This window comes from Saccostrea echinata, unplaced genomic scaffold (genome assembly GCF_033153115.1).
Source record: "Saccostrea echinata isolate AGI-Se365-2 ecotype Australia unplaced genomic scaffold, CSIRO_AGI_Sech_v1 ptg000052l, whole genome shotgun sequence".
Taxonomy (NCBI): domain Eukaryota; kingdom Metazoa; phylum Mollusca; class Bivalvia; order Ostreida; family Ostreidae; genus Saccostrea; species Saccostrea echinata.
Window position 1 is genome coordinate 1,147,876 of NW_026889801.1, and position 22,128 is coordinate 1,170,003.

Consider the following 22,128-nt stretch of genomic DNA (forward strand, 5'->3'; position numbering starts at 1 on the left):
ATTTTTGTTTTAATCCTGTAAAATCAAAGATATACATAACTCTTGATTCAATATTTCATCAAAATAAACACTAGTCAATTTCCGCAAACAAAAAATCGTCAATTTTTCAACTCGTCAAAATAACCACGTTTACAGTACATATTAAAAAAGGTGTTTTATCATAATGCATATCAGTACTGGTTGGCATGAGTTTGTGTTTATTCAATAACTAAATGCCTTGAAATGTTTATACAGCATAAACACTCTGTCCAGGGCAATAAGAAAGGCCAAATTTAATAATATTGCTGCTTCAAAATATTCATGTATATGTTCTTCAAAATTTTTGGAAATAAAACTAAAGTGATTGATATGTATTTAATTACATCCTTCAAAGTAATTGAGAGTAATTAATTACATTTGTTAAAATCGAAGTAATTGTACATGTAATTGCAAGTAATTGTCGAAATTATCAATGTATTTGAAAGTACTTAATTACATTTCAAAGTAATTGACCCCAACCCTGGGTCAAACTCCAAGGTCAAGGTCAAAAGGTCAAAGTTGTTGGTATCCAAAGAAAGGTCTTGTCACAAAGAATACACATGTGAAGTTTGAAACCCCAAGCACCAACTGTTCAGCAGTGATGGCCAAGGATAAAGTCTCATAAAATTTTGCAAAAGTGGGTCAAACTCCAAGGTCAAGGTCATAAGGTCAAATATGATGGTACCCAAAGAAAGGTCTTGTCACAAGGAATACACATGTGAAATATAAAAGTCATAGCTCCAACCAATCAAAAGTTATGGGCAAGGTTAATGTTGACAACAGACAGACAGACAAACGGACAAACAGACAGACAGACAGGACAAAAATAATATACCCCCGGGATCTTTCGATTCGGGGGCATAAGAATATATACTAATTTCAGAAAATATAATATATCCTTCACACTGTGACACAAAGTCATATTGATATTCTACACAATGTCACAGTATTCTACACACAGTCACAGAATATTCTACACACTGTCACAGAAAATCGCTTTGATATTCTACACAATGTAAATCACTTTGATACAAGCCCATAGGAAGCAATTTAAGTGTGTGGGGGGGGGGGGGGGGACAAAGCCATACATTTTCATTGGGGGGGGGGGCACTATCAATTACAAAAAAATCACTGAACAAGCTAAAAAAAAAAAGAAAACAAATGAATTCAGAGAATCTGTGTCCCCCGCTTAAAGAAAAAAAGAAGAGCATGCATGGATCTAGGAGGGCGGCACTTTTAGAAGGGTGGGCGGGCAGGCCATAGGGAGTTATGCTATAAAATTTAATTGCAAAAAAATTTGTTCTTGAGAAGAAGATTTTTAAAGATTTTTACTATATATTTCAATGTAAAACCAATGTGTCCCAACCCTATGCCGGGGGCGATGATTTGAACATTATTTAGAATCTACACTATTCCAGGATGCTTCCATATAAGTTGCAGCTTTTCTGACCAAGCGGTTCTTGAGAAGAAGATTTTTAAAGATTTTTACTAATGTATACATTTGTATATTTCAATGTTAAACTTTGAATCCCCACTGTGGCCCCACCCTACCCCCGAGGGTCATGATTTGAAAATTTTGAATCTATACTATTCCACGATGCTTATAAGTTGCAGCTTTTCTGGCCCAGTGGTTCTTGAGAAGAAGATTTTTAAAGATTTTTACTAAATATTATAGTGTAAAACTTTGATTCCTTATTGTAGCCCCACCCTACCCCCGGGGGTCATTATTTGAAAATTTTGAATCTACACTACCACAGGATGCTTCCATATAAGTTTCAGCTTTTCTGGCCCAATGGTTCTTGAGAAGAAGATTTTTTTAATGACCCCACCCTATTTTTGTCTTTTCTTGATTATCTCCCCTTGGAAAGAGGCTTGGCCCTTTATTTTAACAATTTAAACTCCCATTCACCCAAGGATGCATAGTATCAGTTTTAGTTAAGTTTAGTTTTAGTTTACCCAGTGGTTCTTGACAAGAAGTTGAAAATGTGAAAAGTTTACAGACGGACGGACAGGTAGACCATAGACAGAAAACGGACCATATATCTAAGTTCAGAAAAGCTCACTTGAGCTTTAAGCTCAGGTGAGCTAAAAAAAATAACCATGTTGAAAATGTTATGTCAATTATAGTACACTTTCTAGCTAGTCAAACGTACTGTACAACTTAACATACGTGTAAAAGGTTTGGCAAGCTCAGCATTATCACTGGTGTCTAAATGGTTCATGGTCAGCTCATCGTCTTGATCGTTGTCTGTTGTACTGGAGGGAGATGTCAGATGCTTCATTACATCAAGTAGTTCAGGACTCTCATGGTCATATACATCTAATACATGTAGTTGATTTGTCAACTGTAATAAACAAGAATTCATGTGATTTTTGTTTCTCACAATTAAAATTATTTTCATCTTCACTATATTATAGCCAACCTGTGTTTCAGATTGGCACTATACACTTCTCTACCATACTCTTGACCTATTACATGTTCATGTAGGGTGGATCAGATCAGAACACTTAACTAAGTGAAGAAGAATTAAATGGATCGATTCTTTCATTTGAGGACTTAGACAACAAATTAAGTTTTCAATTTCATTTTATTATTCCCTGTATAACTGTAGAGTTCCAATAACATTCACATTCCAACATCTTGTTGGGGCCATTGTAAAAAAAAGACAAGAGGCCTATGGGCCACATCACTCACCAGAAAAAAGAAGAAATCAGTTCAGAATTGAAAAGTTTGAATATAATAAAAGTGGTCTGGGAGCAATTGATTTGAATGAACTTGATTCCTAATTGTATTCCTCTGTAGTACTTTTATGGCCCCTTTGTGGCCCCACCATACACCCCCTGGGGTCATGTTTGAACAAACTTGATTCTACATTATCTGAGTATGCTTCCATATAAATATGACCAATAATGACTTTGCTGCTCTTGGGAAGAAGATTTTCAAAGATTTTTCCACTATGCTAAACTTTGTAAAACCTTGATTACCCATTGTGACCCCTCCCTACCTTAGGGGATCATGATTTGAACAAACTTGATTCTATACTACGATGCTTCCACATAAGTTTCCTAATTATTTTCTGGCCCAGTGGTTCTTTAGGAGAAGAGTTTTAAAAGGTAATTTTTCGCTGATTCGTAATCATCTCTCTTTGGAAGAAGGCATGGCCCCTTATATGAATAAATTTGAATCTCCTTTACACAAGGACACTTTGTGGCAAGTTAGCTTGAAATTGGAAGAGCTAGTTGTTCTTAAGGAGAAGTCGAAAATGTGATCAGAAAAGCTCACTTGAGCACACAGCTCTGAGGTGAGCCAAAATTTACATATTTTATATAGAGTATAAAAGCTAAAAGTACATATTTTTGGTGGGTCAAATATCATCTATTTTATTATCTATATTAAAAAGAAAAGAATTCTACATATAAATAAGTATATACGAAAAAAAAAAATAAGATACATAAATCGTGTTTGTAAATTTTCTCTACATATTTTAGAATGGAAATATTTTGAAAAGACAGTCAAAGCTAGGCCACACAGGGCTCTTTGGAACTGTTTAAAGGTAAAAAAAGATTAGGAGTAAAATTTATGGTTAACTAAAAAATATCATGCTTTTGGCCAGGAACTCATATATTAAATTCAAGAAATACAAAGAGTCCAACAAAAAAGTGGTTTGTCTCAATCAGAGAGTTACGGTTCTATAGATTAGAATAGATCCTCAAATTTGCAACAGGCATACGGATTTCACAAAAGCCTTTTTCCCGAATTCCATACCCTACAAACTTTTGCAGTTACCCATTCTAAACAATTTTAATTAAAACAAGCTATTTTTAACTTTACATTTCTAAAAAAAAAAAACTTCAACAATTGTTATTTGCACTAATACTATAAACCAACCATTATTCGCATCATCTTTTATTCTCGATTCGTTGGTTTGAAATCAATCTGCAACGATTAATTTTCACAACTAAGGAAAAATCCTCTATAAATAAAAAGCAAAATAAATGGTTCATGGTGATTAATATTTGCGAGTTAAAGTAGGTCGCGAATCTCGCTGATATATTTCTCGCACACAAATAAAAGTTGGTAACAGTATATTCTAATTTTGAAATCAAAACATAAGCATTATATAATTCCTGAAAGTATTTTAAAAAATTGATTCATTTTGCTGCTGCTACTGTTTTAATTTTTTATATTTATTAACAAGCTACAATTATATAAATACATGCACAATACAGACATACAGTTGTATTCCATAAATGGAAACAGGTTTGCATAAGTTTTTTTTTTACTCTATAATTCCATTAAAAAGTACAGAATATTAAAACTGATCAAACCTCTAAAAGGTTGTTCTCAACATCATCTGCTGCACATCTTTCATCTTTCTCCAACCCGAAGTCAAAGATTTTTTTCATCCGCTCTGAGAATTTGAGGAAAGCCATCATCTGAAATACAATAAATTATGATTTGATAGTAGATTAAGTTGTAATACTGGTAGTTAATAGTACGTACATTATGGCTGTGGATTCTGGATTATATATAATATTGTGCTGTCCAGATTATAAACTCGAGCTCAGTATGTGGCTAGAACCCACCTGATTACAATGATGCAGCGCAGCACCAGGGTAGTACAATGATTTATTCCCAGCCCTGCCGTAAATTAATTTCTTTCGATCATTTAATTGGTGCTCAGGTGACTGGATGCATGCACCCCTGGGAGTGCAGGTGCACAAGAAAGACATGCCATGGGCAAAAGAATCTGGGAGGGTATACCTTTAAGGCACCAGGTACAATTTATGGAATACATTCTGTTATCATGGTTACTGGTTTGTGTTACATAAACTAAGAAAATTGGCCTAGATAGCTCTATTGATAGTAGTTAGAATATTTAATCTTTGTCTTGGGATGGGCCCTCACCACAGCCGGGTTCAAAGGACATTTATCATTTTAACGATGGGACGTATTCTATCTATATGCATGTTAGAACATCAGACTACAGTAATGTAGTTGTTCGAGTTTGATTCATGGTCCACAGTCATAAATTTTCTCCTTGACCAGCTAGTAATTATATATATGCATATTAAGTAATCCTTTTTCACTAACTTAAGCTATTTTTTTTTAAGGTTCCGACCCACTGGGGGATTTTTGGTAATGTGAGTTTTAACTTGATATAAGTTATAGATCCTCGTCAAGGTATACTCAAATACCAAAAAATATCTCAATATCTGCAAGCATTTAGGGAAAAAAAGTGTGGAAAACCCTTATAAATTAAAAAGGTTGTACTTCCGTGAAAAATCTTTGAAGCGAAACGAATTACAAACTCAAATTAACTTAATTGTTCCGTAGATCATAAATTTAGATACACTCACATACCAAAAATCAGCTCAATATCTGCAAACAATTAGGGAAAAAGTGCAGAAAACCAAGTACGTGGGACAGACTGACTGAGAGAAGGTCCAATTGCATGTAATTAAGGAACTGAGCTAGAAGAACAGATATTATTCAACAGATCATTTACTGTGATCTAAGACAGATCCACATATGCAGATGATCGAGGAGGAAACCTAGCTATATCTAAGTCCCCTCTGGTTTCACTCCTGGTAGGGGACTATTAATACATATAAACTAAAATTGAATGCCAAAACTAATGGTAGAAAGGAATTGGAAACTGATTTAAGTATGCATGCCGAATCCCCACCTCCAATGCAATCTGATGCGCATGCATGCAGCCTTGAACCTGCCTGATTTGTTTGTATTTAACTTCCATTAAAAAAAATACTCAAAATCAATCTTCCTAGCATTATGCATATGTCCCTTTTATGTATTATTAATTTATATCATTTAAAAGTAAAAAGAAAATGTATATGACAGTCGTCATAGATTATATATTAACTATATTTAGGAAAATCTTTGCTAGTTGCTTGGTCATTTCTGAGACGGATTAAGTTGCTTGAATACATTCTCAGAAGTCCGAACTCAAGAGAATTTAATTGTAGATCATCATACTTATGCAGTCTAATGTGTTTTTTTTTTTTTTGTTATATTCAGCACTGTATAATATTACAAATAATAGATTAAACGATGGGGCGAATTTTAATTACATTGTAAATTACAATGACTTTTAAGGAAAACAATATGATGGATAAAACAAAAATATATATATTCACAAAACTTAAAACTTTGCGTATTCCACTGGCAGCTTAACTCCCTCAGCTTTTTTTTTTTTTTTTTAAAAAGGCTAATATTACTAATCATGACTTTGCTGTTCTTAAACAAAAGAATTTTAAAGATTTTTTCCCCTATGTATTCTTATGTAAAACTCTGATTGTTCATTGTGGTCCCACCCTACCCATCCTAAATTTGAACAAATTTTTGAATCTACACTACCTGAGGATGCTTCTATAATAATATGACTAATCATGGTTTTGCTATTCTTGAGCAGAAGATTTTTTTAAGATGATTCCTATATATTCTTATGGTCGCCCGCGTGGCGCAGTGGTTAGAGCGTCTGCTCTAGAGTCGCGGAATAAGGAGTTGATCCTTACGTCGCCGGTTCGAATCCCACTGTGGGACGTGGATACCGGTCCTTTGGATGAGACCGTATAAACTGAGGTCCCGTGTCGAAGTAGGTGCTGGCACGAAAAAGATCCCTCACTGCTCAATGGCCGTAAGTGCCGAGTATATGACAAAATTTGCAGCTCTCCACCGGCAAGTGGTGGCGTCTCCATATGAGTGAAAAATTCTCGAGAGGGACGTTAAAAAACATACATACAAACAAAAATATATATTCTTATGCAAAACTTTGACTCTCTGTTGTGCCCCCCAACCCCTGGGGGTTCATAATTTGCACAAATTTGATTCTACAATACCTAAGGTTGCTTCTGTATAAATATGACTATTAATGGCTTGGTTGTTCTTGAAAAGAAGATTTCAAAGATATTTCCTATGTAATGGTATGATCAGGTTCTTACAAGGGATATAAATATTTTCCTTTTACTCTGTCTGAGTTAATGATTGGAATGATTAATAAGACAGTTCTGTCTGACGGTATATCACACATTACTTAAATTTTCTCTTATCTAGAGATGGGGACTGGGTAAGGTACTACTTACACCGTGTTTCTCCCCTAGGTTCCCATTGATAGATAAAAACCAGTTGTCTCAATCTTCTTCAGATTTACTATACTCATAGCTTAAAATCGATTCCCTAGGATACTTGCCACTGGTGTTTAAAACATTTATACTTTTCTTTTGCTCTTACCCTTAATGTTTTCCATCCTCTATCCTTAAATGTCCATCACATACATAATACTCTGATATCAATTTAAAGCATTTTACAGTAGAAAAGAATTTATCAAGAAAAAGTTTCAAAAATGTAATTTACTAAGCAGTAAGTACTTAACAAGATTGCATTGAAGTCTGTGGAGCAATTTTTTTAAAAATAAGAATTCAAATAATAATTTAAGAGTATCAATAAATACTGTAGTGGAAAAATGCACTAAAACACATTAGAAATAGACTGACAATTGAAAAATTTTTTTTAATCAGATACGTTTCTTAAATTGATTTTTTTTATCAATTAAAAACAGAGGGAGATAACTCTTACCAAAATTCAAGATCATAAATTAGGACACATCCCACACTTACATGCTAATAGTAATAAATGGGAATTATGTCTAAATATACTGAGTATTCAACACCTACACATCTGTTATGTATTCAGTTTCATTGAATCTTTTGCTATTAGGATGGAATACCTTAACTTCTTTATTGCTGATTCATCATCCAACTTCTACAGCTACCTTCTGAATGCCTGACTTTCCCATAGCTTTGCCTTATATACCCTTAGGCTAGCCCATTCCAAGGCTTGTCAGGTCATTCAACAACTATTTGAAGTCTTCAATGCGTTTTACTCAAATACCCCTTAACCATATTACACCTATATATTCTTATGTAAACCTAGACCTACTGTTGTGCCCCCCTACCCCCAGGGATCATGATTTGAACAAACTTGAATCTACACTACCAGAGGATATATCTGTATTAATATGTCTAATAATGGCGTAGCTGTTATTGAGAAGAAGATTTTTGAAGATATTTCCTATTAATTCCTATGGTAAACTTAGACCCTCTGTTGTGGCCTAGCCCTACCCCCCAGGTTTATGATTGGAACAAACTTGAATCTACACTATCTGAGGATACTTCTGTAATAATATGACTAATCATGGCTTTGCTGTTCTCGAGAAGATTTTAAAGACATTTCTTACATATTCCTATCTAAAACTTTGACCCCCTCTTGTGGCCCGCCTAACCCCCGGGGTTATGATATGAACAAATTTGAATCTAAAATTTGTAATGAAGCTGTCAAATAAGTTTCATCCTTTCTTGCCCAGTAGCTCTTGAGAAGAAGAGTTTTAAAAGATGCCACTAAATTTTCACGAAATTCTTAATTATCTCCCCTTGAAAGAGGGCGCGGCATTTCCTGTGCACAAATTTGAATTCCACCTTACCCAAGAATGCTTTGTGGCAAGTTTGGTTGAAATTGGCCCAGTGGTTCTGGAGAAGAAGTCGAAAATGTGAAAACTTTAGAGACGCCGGACCGAAGCCGGACAATCTTTGATCAGAAAATAATAACAGTGTGTATGTAATCATGCAAAGAAAAACATCAGCAGAACAATAAAGGGAACAGACAGTGTCAAAGATTTTTTTGAAATGGATGTACAGTTTTCTCAAAGATTAACAATTTATGTGCAAAGTTTTCTCAAAGATTTAACATTTGAATTTGACATGAACTTTACAACATTTGGTCTACTGCAGTATAACTAATACCGGGTATCTAACAAGAGGCCCATGGGCCACAACGCTCACCTGAGTCAATATGGCCCTGCTGTTCATCGTCAGCAGATTTCTTCTCCTATATATTCATATGTAAAGCTTTGATCCCCAGGTGCCATGATTTGAATGAAAATGAATATTAACTTTCTGAGGATGCTTCTATATTCATATAACTAATCATGGCTTTGCTGTTCTTGAAAATGGAACTTTAAGGATGTCTGCCATCCTACCCGGGGAGAGGGGTGGGGGATGGAGGTCATGATTTGAACAAACTTGAATTCACACTAACCTAGGATACTTCCATGTCAATATGACTAATCATGGCTTTGTTGTTCTTGAGAAGAAGATTTTTAAAGATATTTCCTATATATGTTCTTTTGTAAAACTTTGATCCCCCATTGTGGCCCCACCCTACTACTGGAGGATGCCTTGAACAAACTTGAATTTACAATACTTGGGGATGCTTCCATATCAATATGACTTATCATGGCTTTCCTGTTCTTTAAAAAAAAAATTAAATGATTTTTCCTATATATTCCTTTGAAAAACTTTGATCCCCCATTGTGGCCCCACCCTACCCCTCTGGGTTATGATTTGAACAAACTTGATTCTACACTGCCTGAAGATGATTCCATATCAAAATGACTAATCGTGGCTGTGTTGTTTTTGAGAAAAAGATTTTCCTTTATTCCTATGTAAAACTTTGATCCCCCACTATGGCCCCAACCTACCCCCGGGGTCATGATTTGTATAAATTTGAATCTACATTACCTGAGGATGATTCAATATCAATATGACTAATTGTGGCTTTGTTGTTTTTGAGAAAAAGATTTTTCCTATTTATTCCTATACAAAGTTTTGATCCCCATTGTGGCCTCATCCTACCCCGGGGGTCATGATTCGAACAAACTTGAATATACACTACATTGTGCCTGAGGATGATTCCACATCAAAATGACTAATTGTGGCTTTGTCGTTCTTGAGAAGAAGATTTTGAAAGATTTTTTTCTATATATTTTTTGTAAAACTTTGATCCCCCAATGTGGCTCTACTCTACCCCCGGGGGTCATGATTTGTACAAAATTGAATCTACACTACCTAAGGATGATTCCATATCAATATGACTAATTGTGGCTTTCTTGTTCTTGAGAAGATTTTTTAAAGATTTTTCCTATATATTTCTATGTAAAACTTTGATCCCCCAATGTAGCCGCACCCTACCCCCAGGGTCATGATTTGAACAAATTTGAATCTACACTACCTGAGGATGATTCCATATCAAAATGACTAATTGTTGCTTCGTTGTTCTTGAGAAGAAGATTTTTAAAGTTTTTTTTTTACTATATATATATTGCTATGTAAAACTTTGATCCCCCATTGTGGCCCCATCCTACCCCAGGGGGTAATGATTTGAACAAACTTGAATCTACACTGTGTAATGGAGGTTTCACATAAGTTTCAACTTTTTCAGCTTAGCCGTTCTTGAGAAGATTTTTAAAAGATACCACCAAATTTTCACTAATTCTTAATTATCTTCCCTTGAAATAGGGCATGGCCCTTCATTTGAACAAACTTTTTGGCAATGTGAGTTTTAACTTGATATAAGTTATAGATCCTCGTCAAGGTATACTCAAATACCAAAAAATCATCTCAATATCTGCATTTAGGGAAAAAAATACGGGAAAACCCTTATAAAATGTACTTCTGTCAAAAATCTTTGAAGTGGAACGAATTGCAAACTCAAATTAACTTAATTGTTCCGTAGATCATAAATTTAGATACACTCACATACCAAAAATCAGCTCAATATCTGCAAACAATTAGGAAAAAAGTGCAGAAAACCAAGTACGTGGGACAGACTGACTGAGAGAAGGTCTAACTGCATGTAATTAAGGAACTGAGCTAGAAGAACAGATATTATTCAACAGATCATTTACTGTGATCTAAGACAGATCCACATATGCAGATGATCGAGGAGGAAACCTAGCTATATCTAAGTCCCCTCTGGTTTCACTCCTGGTAGGGGACTATTAATACATATAAACTAAAATTGAATGCCAAAACTAATGGTAGAAAGGAATTGGAAACTGATTTAAGTATGCATGCCGAATCCCCACCTCCAATGCAATCTGATGCGCATGCATGCAGCCTTGAACCTGCTTGATTTGTTTGTATTTAACTTCCATTAAAAAAAATACTCAAAATCAATCTTCCTAGCATTATGCATATGTCCCTTTTATGTATTATTTATATCATTTAAAAGTAAAAAGAAAATGTATATGACAGTCGTCATAGATTATATATTAACTATATTTAGGAAATTCTTAGCTATTTGCTTGGTCATTTCTGAGATGAATTAAGTTGCTTGAATACATTCTCAGAAGTCCGCACTCAAGAGCAGTCTAATGCTTTATTTTTTGTTATGTTCAGCATTATGTAATATTACAAATAATAGATTAAAAGATGGGGCGAATTTTAATTACATTGTAAATTACAATGACTTTTAAGGAAAACAATATGATGGATAAAACAAAATCATATATAATCACAAAAGTTAAAACTTTGCGTATTCCACTGGCAGCATAACTCCCTTAGCTTTTTTTTTTTTTTTAAAAAAAAAGGCTAACCTTGTACTATCATTTCATTATAACAATGTAAAGGACATTCCATCAGGATCGATATGGAAAAAATATTATGATGCACATGCATTCCTCACGTTGTTAATGTTAGTAACTTAATTTTATTAATTGAATATGATATGTAAAGTGAGTAACAGATCAATTATGCAAAAAATGCACTTCAATCAAAAGTTGTTATTCTCTGAGGGTTATCAGTGTTTAGTAAGCTGTTAGGTGTGTTTAGATATACGGGGTAGCTCCCACATGTGGAATCTACCTTCATCATAAAATCAAACATCAATTTCTCTGTTCTTTGTATGAAAATTTAATAATTATTATAAGTCTTCAACGTCGAATCACGAATGTAATCGCATTAATAACTAAAGCATAGGCCTACCTTTCTACAGAGTACACATTGACATGTAGCATGTGTAGAGTATTATGCATGGTGCGCCACAGCTGAGTACGCATTAGTTCTCGAACCGCTTCATACCGGTTATCAACTGTATATGCACACACAAGTGCCACAAATACATGTATATTTCGCAAGCGCCACAAATACACCTTAAATTTGTAGACAAGAATGATCCTAAGTTACAAACATAGTTTTCATGGTTTTGTAAATAAATAAACGTAACTTTTTTTTTGTTTTTTGTTTTTGTTTTTAACATGTAAATATGTTATTGTTATAAATAAAACACGAACTGAATTTTTGTTGTATGAAAGACCCTAACCATGCTAACCGCATGGAGCCTGATTAGTGCCCTAATCTTGGAGCTTAATTAGCACCCTAATTATGGCGCCTAACAGATGTTTTAAATGTGTTAGGTGTCTTGATACCTAATGATGGTGCTACTTGGGCCTAATGCCCTAACATGTGCACAAACTATGCAGCCTAATGCCCTAACAGGTGCCCTATAACTATGGAGCCTAATGCCCTAACCAGCTGCTAACAGGTGCCGTAATGACCTCAGGTGTCAGTCAGGGTATATAAGGAGAGAGAGAGAGAATTAGAACAGACACATATTATAACTTAATTGTACTTGATTTGTAAACTGCTATTGCATATTATTATACTCATTGAATCAAATTTTAGTCAGCTCGCGGAGCGAGTGAATTCTTGCTATCACAGCAGCTGTAAATGTATCATTCATCAAGGTGATTCATACGCCAAATATGATAGTTCTAGTTTATTAGATCTATAAAGATCTATAGTTCATTACTTAAACACGGGATCCACAATATTTTGTGACGCAGGGACTTTGTGAATATAGTCACTTACTAAGGATATCGTCGAGATAACCTGAGAAACGTCACAATAATTATTAAATCAAGGGTCAAAATAATTCAAGTATTGATAGGTCCAATATTGAATCACCAGCTGATTAAATAACCATCTTTAGATCAATTGAGGATATGTACAATTGATTTAAAGATAGGTAAAATGAATTAAAGATATTACAATTAATACATCAACAACACTGTAGAACAGCTATAAGGGGAAAAACATTTAGACATCGATCTATAGCAAAACGATTACACAATTTAGACATAATTCAACAGAAACTTGAATTAGAACACCCCCCCCCCCCCCTCGAAAGATAAACGTATGTTGAAATTAAAGGGGCTTATATAATATAGACACAGATTTTCTGAATAATATCATGACTTATGTTGGTAGAGCATTTCACGCCGAAATATGATAATTTAACTTGTTTAGAAATTTCATTTATCAGGAAATTATTAAAACTTTACGAACAAAAACTACGAAAAACACTGAGATAAATAAGATATTCACGAATGTTCAATTCACACCCAATTTATATTTTGAAGAAACAGAGAAATTTAATTCTAGATTGACCAATCAGTTTATTTCGCTCAAACCATACAACATGGTACATGAGGAACATAAAGTATATAATATATCTCAGAGGTACATATGACATATATATAAATAGATAAATATTTTACAATTGCATGGAAAAAGGATAGATATATATATAGTAACAAGAGGCCCATGGGCCACATCGCTCACCTGAGCACACTGGCTAGGAAGTTCAGTATTGAAAAGATTTAAAAGGGGGGCGGGGGCAGACATAAATTTTCACTACCTCAGGATGCTTCTGTATCAATATTACTAATTATGACTTTGCTGTTCTTAAACAGAAGAATTTTAAAGATTTTTTCCCCTATGTATTCTTATGTAAAACTCTGATTGTTCATTGTGGTCCCACCCTACCCACCCTAAATTTGAACAAATTTTTTAATCTTCACTACCTGAGGATGCTTCTATAATAATATGACTAATCATGGCTTTGTTATTCTTGAGCAGAAGATTTTTTAAAGATGATTCCTATATATTCTTATGCAAAACTTTGACTCTCTGTTGTGCCCCCCAACCTCTGGGGGTTCATAATTTGCATAAATTTGATTCTACAATACCTAAGGTTGCTTCTGTATAAATATGACTAATAATGGCTTAGTTGTTCTTGAAAAGAAGATTTCAAAGATATTTCCTGTGTAATGGTATGATCAGGTTCTTACAAGGGATATAAATACTTTCCCTTTACTCTGTCTGAGTTAATGATTGGAATGATTAATAAGACAGCTCTGTCTGACGGTATATCACACATTACTTAAATTTTCTCTTATCTAGAGATGAGGACTGGGTAAGGTACTACTTACACCGTGTTTCTCCCAGGGTTGGGGTCAATTACTTGAAAATGTAATTAAATACTTTCAAATACATTGATAATTTTGTCAATTACTTGCAATTACAATTACATTGATTTTAACAAATGTAATTAATTACTCTCAATTACTTTGAAGAAAGTAATTAAATACATATCAATTACTTTAGTTCTTTTTCCAAAAAAATTGAAGAAAGTATACGTGAATATCTAGAAGCAGCAATATTATCAAATATTGTCTTTCCAATTGCCCTGGGCAGTGTGTTATGCTGTATAAAGATTATTAAGCATTTAATTATCGAATAAACACAAGCTTATGCAAATAGTTCTAGTATGCATCATTATAAAACACCTTTTTAAAGATTTGACTTGAAAAATAAAGTATTTGAAATGTAATTGAAATGTAATTGAAAAATACATGACATTTTTGGAATGTATTTAAATACGTTCAATTACTTGTAATTGAAAGCAAACTCAATTACAAATACTTTCAATTACTTTGAAAAAATGTATTTAATTACAGTAAATTACAATTACTTATTTCAATTACCCCATCCCTGGTTTCTCTTTCTCCCCTAGATTTCCATTGATAGATAAGAAACAATTGTCTCAATCTTCTTCAGATTTACTACACCCATAGCTTAACATCAATTCCCTAGGATACTTGCCACTGGTGTTTATAACATTTATGCTTTTCTTTTGCTCTTACCCTTAATGTTTTCCATCCTCTCTCCTTAAATGTCCATCACATACATAATACTCTGATATTAATTTAAAGCATTTTACAGTAGAAAAGAATTTTTCAAGAAAAAGTTTCAAAAATGTGATTAACTAAGCAGTAAGTACTAAACAAAGATTGAATTGAAGTCTATTGAGCGTTTTTTTTAAAAATAAAAATTCAAATAATAATTTAAGAGTATCAATAAATACTGTAGTGGAACAATGCATTAAAACACATTAGAAATAGACTGACAATTGAAAATATTTTTTTTAACCAGATAAGTTTCTTAAATTGATTTTTTTATCAATTAAAAACAGAGGGAGATAACTCTTACCAAAATTCAAGGACAAATCCCACACTTACATGCTAATAGTAATAAATGGGAATTATGTCTAAATATACTGAGTATTCAACACCTACACATCTGTTAGGTATTCAATTTCACTGAATCTTTTGCTATTAGGATGGAATATCAACTCAAGCTACATTGACATCCACAGTTGCAGACACAACAACCTCAACACTAGGCAGCACGGAGTCCTCCACTGTCAGTAGCTCTACCGCTGAAGTCACTTCAACATGTACAAGTACAGAACCTAGCACGACAAGTGAAACCAGCGCAACAACAAGCAGTACTGAAGCCAGCACAACAGCTACAGAAAGCACCACAGCTGTTCCAACAACTGTAAGCAGCACAAGTGAAGCCAGCTCCTCTACAACTCAAGCTACATTGACATCCACAGTTGCAGACACAACAACCTCAACACTAGGCAGCACGGAGTCCTCCACTGTCAGTAGCTCTACCGCTGAAGTCACTTCTTTATTGCTGATTCATCATCCAACTTCTACAGTTACCTTCTGAATGCCTGACTTTCCCAAAGCTTTGCCTTATATACCCTTAGGCTAGCCCATTCAAAGGCTTGTCAGGTCATTCAACTATTTGAAGTCTTCAATGCGTTTTACGCAAATGCCCATTAACTATATTACACCTATATATTCCTATGTAAACTTAGACCCACTGTTGCCCCCAACCCCCCACCCCCAGGGGTCATGATTTGAACAAATTTAATCTACACTACCTGAGGATATTTCTGTATTAATATGTCTAATAATGGCTTAGCTGTTATGGAGAAGAAGATTTTTAAAGATATTTCCTATAAATTCCTATGGTAAACTTAGACCCTCTGTTGTGGCCTAGCCCTACCCCCCAGGTTTATGATTGGAACAAACTTGAATCTACACTATCTGAGGATACTTCTGTAATAATATGACTAATCATGGCTTTGCTGTTCTCGAGAAGATTTTAAAGACATTTCTTACATATTCCTATCTAAAACTTTGACCCCCTCTTTTGGCCCCGCCTAACCCCCGGGGGTTATGATATGAACAAATTTGAATCTAGAATATGTAATGAAGCTTTCATATAGGTTTCATCTTTTCTTGCCCAGTAGCTCTTGAGAAGAAGAGCTTTAAAAGATGCCACTAAATTTTCACGAATTCTTAATTATCTCCACTTGAAAGAGAGCGCGGCACTTCCTGTGAACAAACTTGAATCCCCTTTACCCAAGAATGCTTTGTGGCAAGTTTGGTTGAAATTGGCCCAGTGGTTCTGGAGAAGAAGTCGAAAAAGTGAAAACTTTACAGACGCCGGACGGACGCCGGACAATCTTTGATCAGAAAATAATAACAGTGTGTATGAAATCATGCAAAGAAAAACATCAGCAGAACAATTAAGGGAACGGACAGTGTCAACATTTTTTTTTTAAATAAATGTACAAAGTTATCTTAGAGTTTACCATTCTATGTACAAAGTTTTCTCAAAGATTTAACATTTGAATTTGACATGAACTTTACAACATTTGGTCTACTGCAGTATAACTAATACCTGGTATCTAACAAGAGGCCCATGGGCCACAACGCTCACCTGAGTCAATATGGCCCTGCTGTTCTTTGTCAGCAGATTTCTTCTCCTATATATTCATATGTAAAGCTTTGATCACCTGCTCTAGGCATACCCTATCCCCAGGTGCCATGATTTGAATGAAATTGAATCTAAACATTCTGAAGATGCATATATTCATATAACTAATCATGGCTTTGCTGTTCTTGAAAATGGAATTTTAAAGATGTCTGTCATCCTACCCGGGGGGCTGGGGGGGGGGGGGGGGGTCATGATTTGAACAAACTTGAATCTACACTACCTTAGGATGCTTCCATGTCAATATGACTAATCATGGCTTTGTTGTTCTTGAGAAAAAGATTTTTAAATATATTTCCTATATATGTTCTTTTGTAAAACTTTGATCTCCCATTGTGGCCCCACCCTACTTCTGGAGGATGCCTTGAACAAACTTGAATCTATAATACTTGGGGATGCTTCCATATCAGTATGACTAATCATGGCTTTCCTGTTCTTGAAAAGATTTTTTATGTATATTCCTATGTAAAACTTTGTTCCCCAATTGTGGCCCCACCCTACTCCCGGGGGTCATGATTTGAACAAACTTGAATCTACACTACCTGAAGATGATTCCATATCAAAATGACTAATCGTGGCTTTGTTGTTATTGAGGAAAAGATTTTTCCTATATATTCCTATGTAAAAACTTTGATCCCCCATTGTGGCTCCACCCTTACCCAGGGGGTCTTGACTCGAACAAATTTGAATCTAGACTACCTGAGGATGATTTCATATCAATATGACTAATTGTGGCTATGTTTTTCTTGAGAAAAAGATTTTTAAAGATTTTTTTTTATACATTTCTATGTAAAACTTTGATCCCCCACTGTGGCCGCACCCTATATTTGTACAAATTTGAAACTACACTACTTGAGGATGATTCCATTTCAATATGACTAATTGTGGCTTTGTTGTTTTTGAGAAAAAGATTTTTCAAGACTTTTCCTATATATTGCTATATTAAAAAAAATGAAACCCCAATGTAACCTCACCCTACCCACAGGGATCATGATTCGAACAAACTTGAATATACACTTCATTGTACTTGAGGATGATTCCATATCAAAAATGACTAATTGTGTGGTTTTGTTGTTCTTGAAAAGAAGATTTTTTTCTATATATTTTTTGTAAAACTTTGATCCCCCATTGTAGCCGCACCCTACCCCGGGGGTCATGATTTGAACAAATTTGAACCTACACTACCTAAGGATGATTCCATATCAATATGACTAATCGTGGCTTTGTTGTTCTTGAGAAGAATTTTTTTTTTAAAAAATTACTATAATATACGTATTTCTATGTTAAACTTTGATCCCCCATTGTGGCCCCATCCTACCCCAGGGGTCATGATTTGAACAAACTTGAATCTACACTATGTAATGAAGGTTTCACATAAGTTTCAACTTTTTCAGCCCAGTGGTTCTTGAGAAGAAGATTTTTAAAAGATACCACCAAATTTTCACTGATTCTTAATTATCTCCCCTTGAAAGAGGACATGGCCCTTCATTTGAACAAACTTGAATTCTCTTTACCCAAGGATGCTTTGTGGCAAGTTTGGTTGAAATTGGCCCAGTGGTTCTGGAGAAGAAGTCAAAAATGTGAAAAGTTCACTGACGGACGACGGACAAATGGTGATCAGAAAAGCTCACTTGAGCTTTCAGCTCAGGTGAGCTGAAATTTTTTTCTTTATTTCTGAAAAAGTTGTACATTCTAAAATGTAGTGGTATTCATCACCTAATTTTCCGTTGTTACCGAGAAATACTGATATGTTTCACACTCCTCCGTTGCTTCTGATCCCACCTCTGTTTTCAGAAGTCCTTAAATTTTTTAATTAAATGGTTTGTGTCGCTTATAGAGGTCTTTTGAGCATAGTATAGTACGTTGCTTGTTCGCTATTGTCACATTTCATTCAAAGTGGGAAATAAAGTTTTGGACCAATTTGACTCCTGAAATTCCGACTCATTATGTATACTCAATTATATATGGAACATTAACGTGGGAGGATTTGACTATGTAGCACAGGGACGTAGCATCGTTTTTGAAAAGGGAGGGGGGCAGCCAGAGAAAAAAACTTTCAACTTACCTGAAAAAAAAAAAAAAAAAAAAAAATCTCCAAACTCGAAAATCCTATTTCGTGGCGGGGGTGGGGGTGGGTGGGTGTGGGGTGGGGTGGGGGTGGGGGGTGCATGGGGGGGTTATATATATATATATATATACTACTACTACTACTACTACTACATTACCTTCATTTGACTATACTGCAACAAAAAAAGGGGGGGGGGATAACACAGAATTTTCATGGTGCGGGAAATTGAAATTAATATTATCTGTATAGTTTTGCTTAAATACGACTGCGCGGGTCCGACGAACGAAAAAAATTATTGGTGTGGCCTAAATTAAAATTTTTAATAAGACTAGCTGACTTACACTAGATCACAATATGATACAGGGCCTTAGGAACCGGGAGAGTGGGGGATAGGTACCCTCCCCCCCCCTTAATTTTGCCGATATATAGATTACTATAGAGAACATAGCTACTATATGTTTGTGCCCACTCAATAAAAACGTCTGATGACCTAATTTTTTTTCCCTCCCCCCCCCCTTTTTTTTTTTGCTTGTCAAGGAAATTTTGGTAGTTGATAGTGCCCCCACCATGCAACTGAAATTGCTTCCTACGAGCCTGTGATAAGACTGAGGAACATAAGCTGGCAAGATTGGAAATATGCAGATTATGTCATATCCATCTGTTTTTTATTCAGTTAAAACTATGAAATGAGCGGGTACAATTCGCGATCGACACGGACGTCTGAGAAACATTCTAGATTGAAGTTCCAGTTGAAATTCATTTTCAATCCACCTAAACTATTTTCATACACAAAGCGTTAATATAAAATCCAAAAGACCAATAAAAAAATTCAATTCAAACTCAAAAAGTTTCTTATTTATCAATAAATGAAATTAAAATTATTTATTTTCAAGATATCCCCCCCCCCCCTCGGAATCAAATGGTCTCCCCTATGAGGCGCCGTTTTTGGTATTTACTGCCATTTAGTGATATCACCAATTCGAATAGGTGATATCACCTATTCGAATAAGTGATATCACTCATTCAAATTGAAAAGGTGATATGACCTATTCGAATAGGTGATATCACTTATTCGAATAGGTGATATCACCTATTGGAAATGAATAAGTGATATCACCTATTCGAATAGGTGATATCACATATTCAGAAGCTGAATAGGTGATATCACTCATTCGAATTGGTGATATCACCAATTGAATAGGTGATATCACCTATTGGAAATGAATAGGTGATATCACCTATTCGAATGGGTGATATCACATATTCAGAAGCTGAATAGGTGATATCACTCATTCGAATTGGTGATATCACCAACTGAATAGGTGATATCACTTTTTGGCAGTAAATAACAAAACGGCGCCTCATGCTCCCCCTTTGTATTTTCTTAAAAACACTGGTCAAAATTTCTTTATAAATTACAAACTATTCTGATATTGAAATTATTTTTATTTTTTTGAATAAATCTGTAAAACCGTAAAATTCAATTCCCAAACGTGAAAAACACCTATTTCGTGGTAATAATGGGGTCCACGTTTTCTAGGGAGTCCAAAGTCATATTTATTTGCTTCCGTATATACTTTTAATAACTCTGCAAATTCCGGGGGGAATTTTGACTGTTACAGATGGAAATGACGTAAGGTGTATATTTCCAATTTTGCCATTAGTAATGTTTCTTTCAAAGAAGTAAAAACCGGATTTTTTCATTCCATTTTGTATAAGAAAAAAGAAATAGATTTCAATGATGATATCCGGTGTAATTGTTTTTGTCACGTGAATTCGAATTCGTGAAATGGAAACTAGATTATAATTATCGTAAAAGCAGGACAATGTTAGGGAAAACCATTCCCTGCATCAGTTTATTTTTGCAAATATCGCTGACATTCGGTGATTATCCATTTAGAAATGTTTCACTTCCTTGGTCTGAGAGAGTAGATGATTTGGTTGGGAGGTTGACTTTAGATCAGATTGTCCAACAGCTTGCGCGAGGTGGTGCAGGAGAAAACGGGGGACCCGCCCCCGCCATCGAGAGCTTAGGTATCGGACCCTATCAGTGGAATACAGAGTGTCTGAGAGGAGACGTAGAAGCAGGGAATGCCACCTCTTTTCCCCAGGCTATTGGGCTTGCTGCTGCTTTTAGGTAGATTACTAGATATATAACCACTGTGTCATGGGCACCTGAAATATAAATTTCATTATATAAGAAGTTTAAGTAAGTTGCAAATAAACATTAAAAATATTCCTTCCCTTTCTTTAGTCAGGTGCATGATTCAGTTATTTAGAAATGAAATTAAAAATATAACATTATGAACGATACTTGTAGTAAGTGGATATTCTGCAATAGGGTGTATTTAAAAAAATGTGTATTTTATAGTAAGGATCTCATCTATAATGTATCAAAAGCAGCAGCCACTGAAGTGAGAGCAAAACACAATGATTTTGTGAATCGAGGGATTTTCACTGACCACACGGGACTCAGCTGCTTCAGTCCGGTGGTCAACATTATGAGACACCCGCTGTGGGGCAGAAATCAGTTGAGTGACTCTGAAATTGTACAACAGAAACACAGTTCACTTCTCTGGACTACTGGGTTGTCTCTCCTGAACTGTTTTTAAAGGCAAACAATGTTCGATAATGATACTTATACATTTATGCAATATTTTTGTTTACAGGAAACATATGGGGAGGATCCATACCTTTCTGGGATGTATGCCCACTCTTTTGTCCAGGGACTTCAGGGAAGTAATGATAGATACATACAGGCCAATGCGGGCTGTAAACATTTTGATGCCCACGGTGGCCCAGAAGATATCCCAGTGTCCAGAATGGGTTTTGACGCAAAGGTTTGGGAATTTTACATACCTTTTGTCATTCGCATACAATTTAGAATAAATCTATTCTAAAACACCTTGATTTTAAAGACCTACAGCTTGTAAGTTTTGATTTATTTTTGTGAATTTAGAAATATTTTCTTCTAATTTCTTGTCACTATTTTTTTTCATTTAAAGTGTATCTTGAATTAATTTGACTGACACTGTGTACAATGTGTAATCTTTAAGTAAATTGGATTTTTCATCAGGTTTCTATACGAGATCTGAGACTCACCTTCCTACCAGCATTTAAAAAATGTGTAGAAGCTGGAGCTTATAGCCTTATGTGCAGTTATAACAGGTTTGTACATTAAAACAAATTGGAAAACAAATGAAATGTGA

At 34.9% G+C, this 22,128-nt stretch overlaps 1 protein-coding gene across 1 annotated transcript in view; it reads left to right on the forward strand.

Annotated features, from left to right (window-relative positions):
* The window catches only part of LOC133204132 (xylan 1,4-beta-xylosidase-like), a 478,456-nt gene that overhangs the window by 450,328 nt on the left and 6,000 nt on the right, over positions 1–22,128 (forward strand). The window contains exons 2-5 of the mRNA XM_061339898.1: positions 20,742–21,056; positions 21,291–21,447; positions 21,586–21,759; positions 21,996–22,087. Of these exons, the coding sequence (XP_061195882.1) occupies positions 20,746–21,056; positions 21,291–21,447; positions 21,586–21,759; positions 21,996–22,087 (734 nt within the window). The 5' untranslated portion in view covers positions 20,742–20,745. The remainder of the gene's footprint in view (positions 1–20,741; positions 21,057–21,290; positions 21,448–21,585; positions 21,760–21,995; positions 22,088–22,128) is intronic.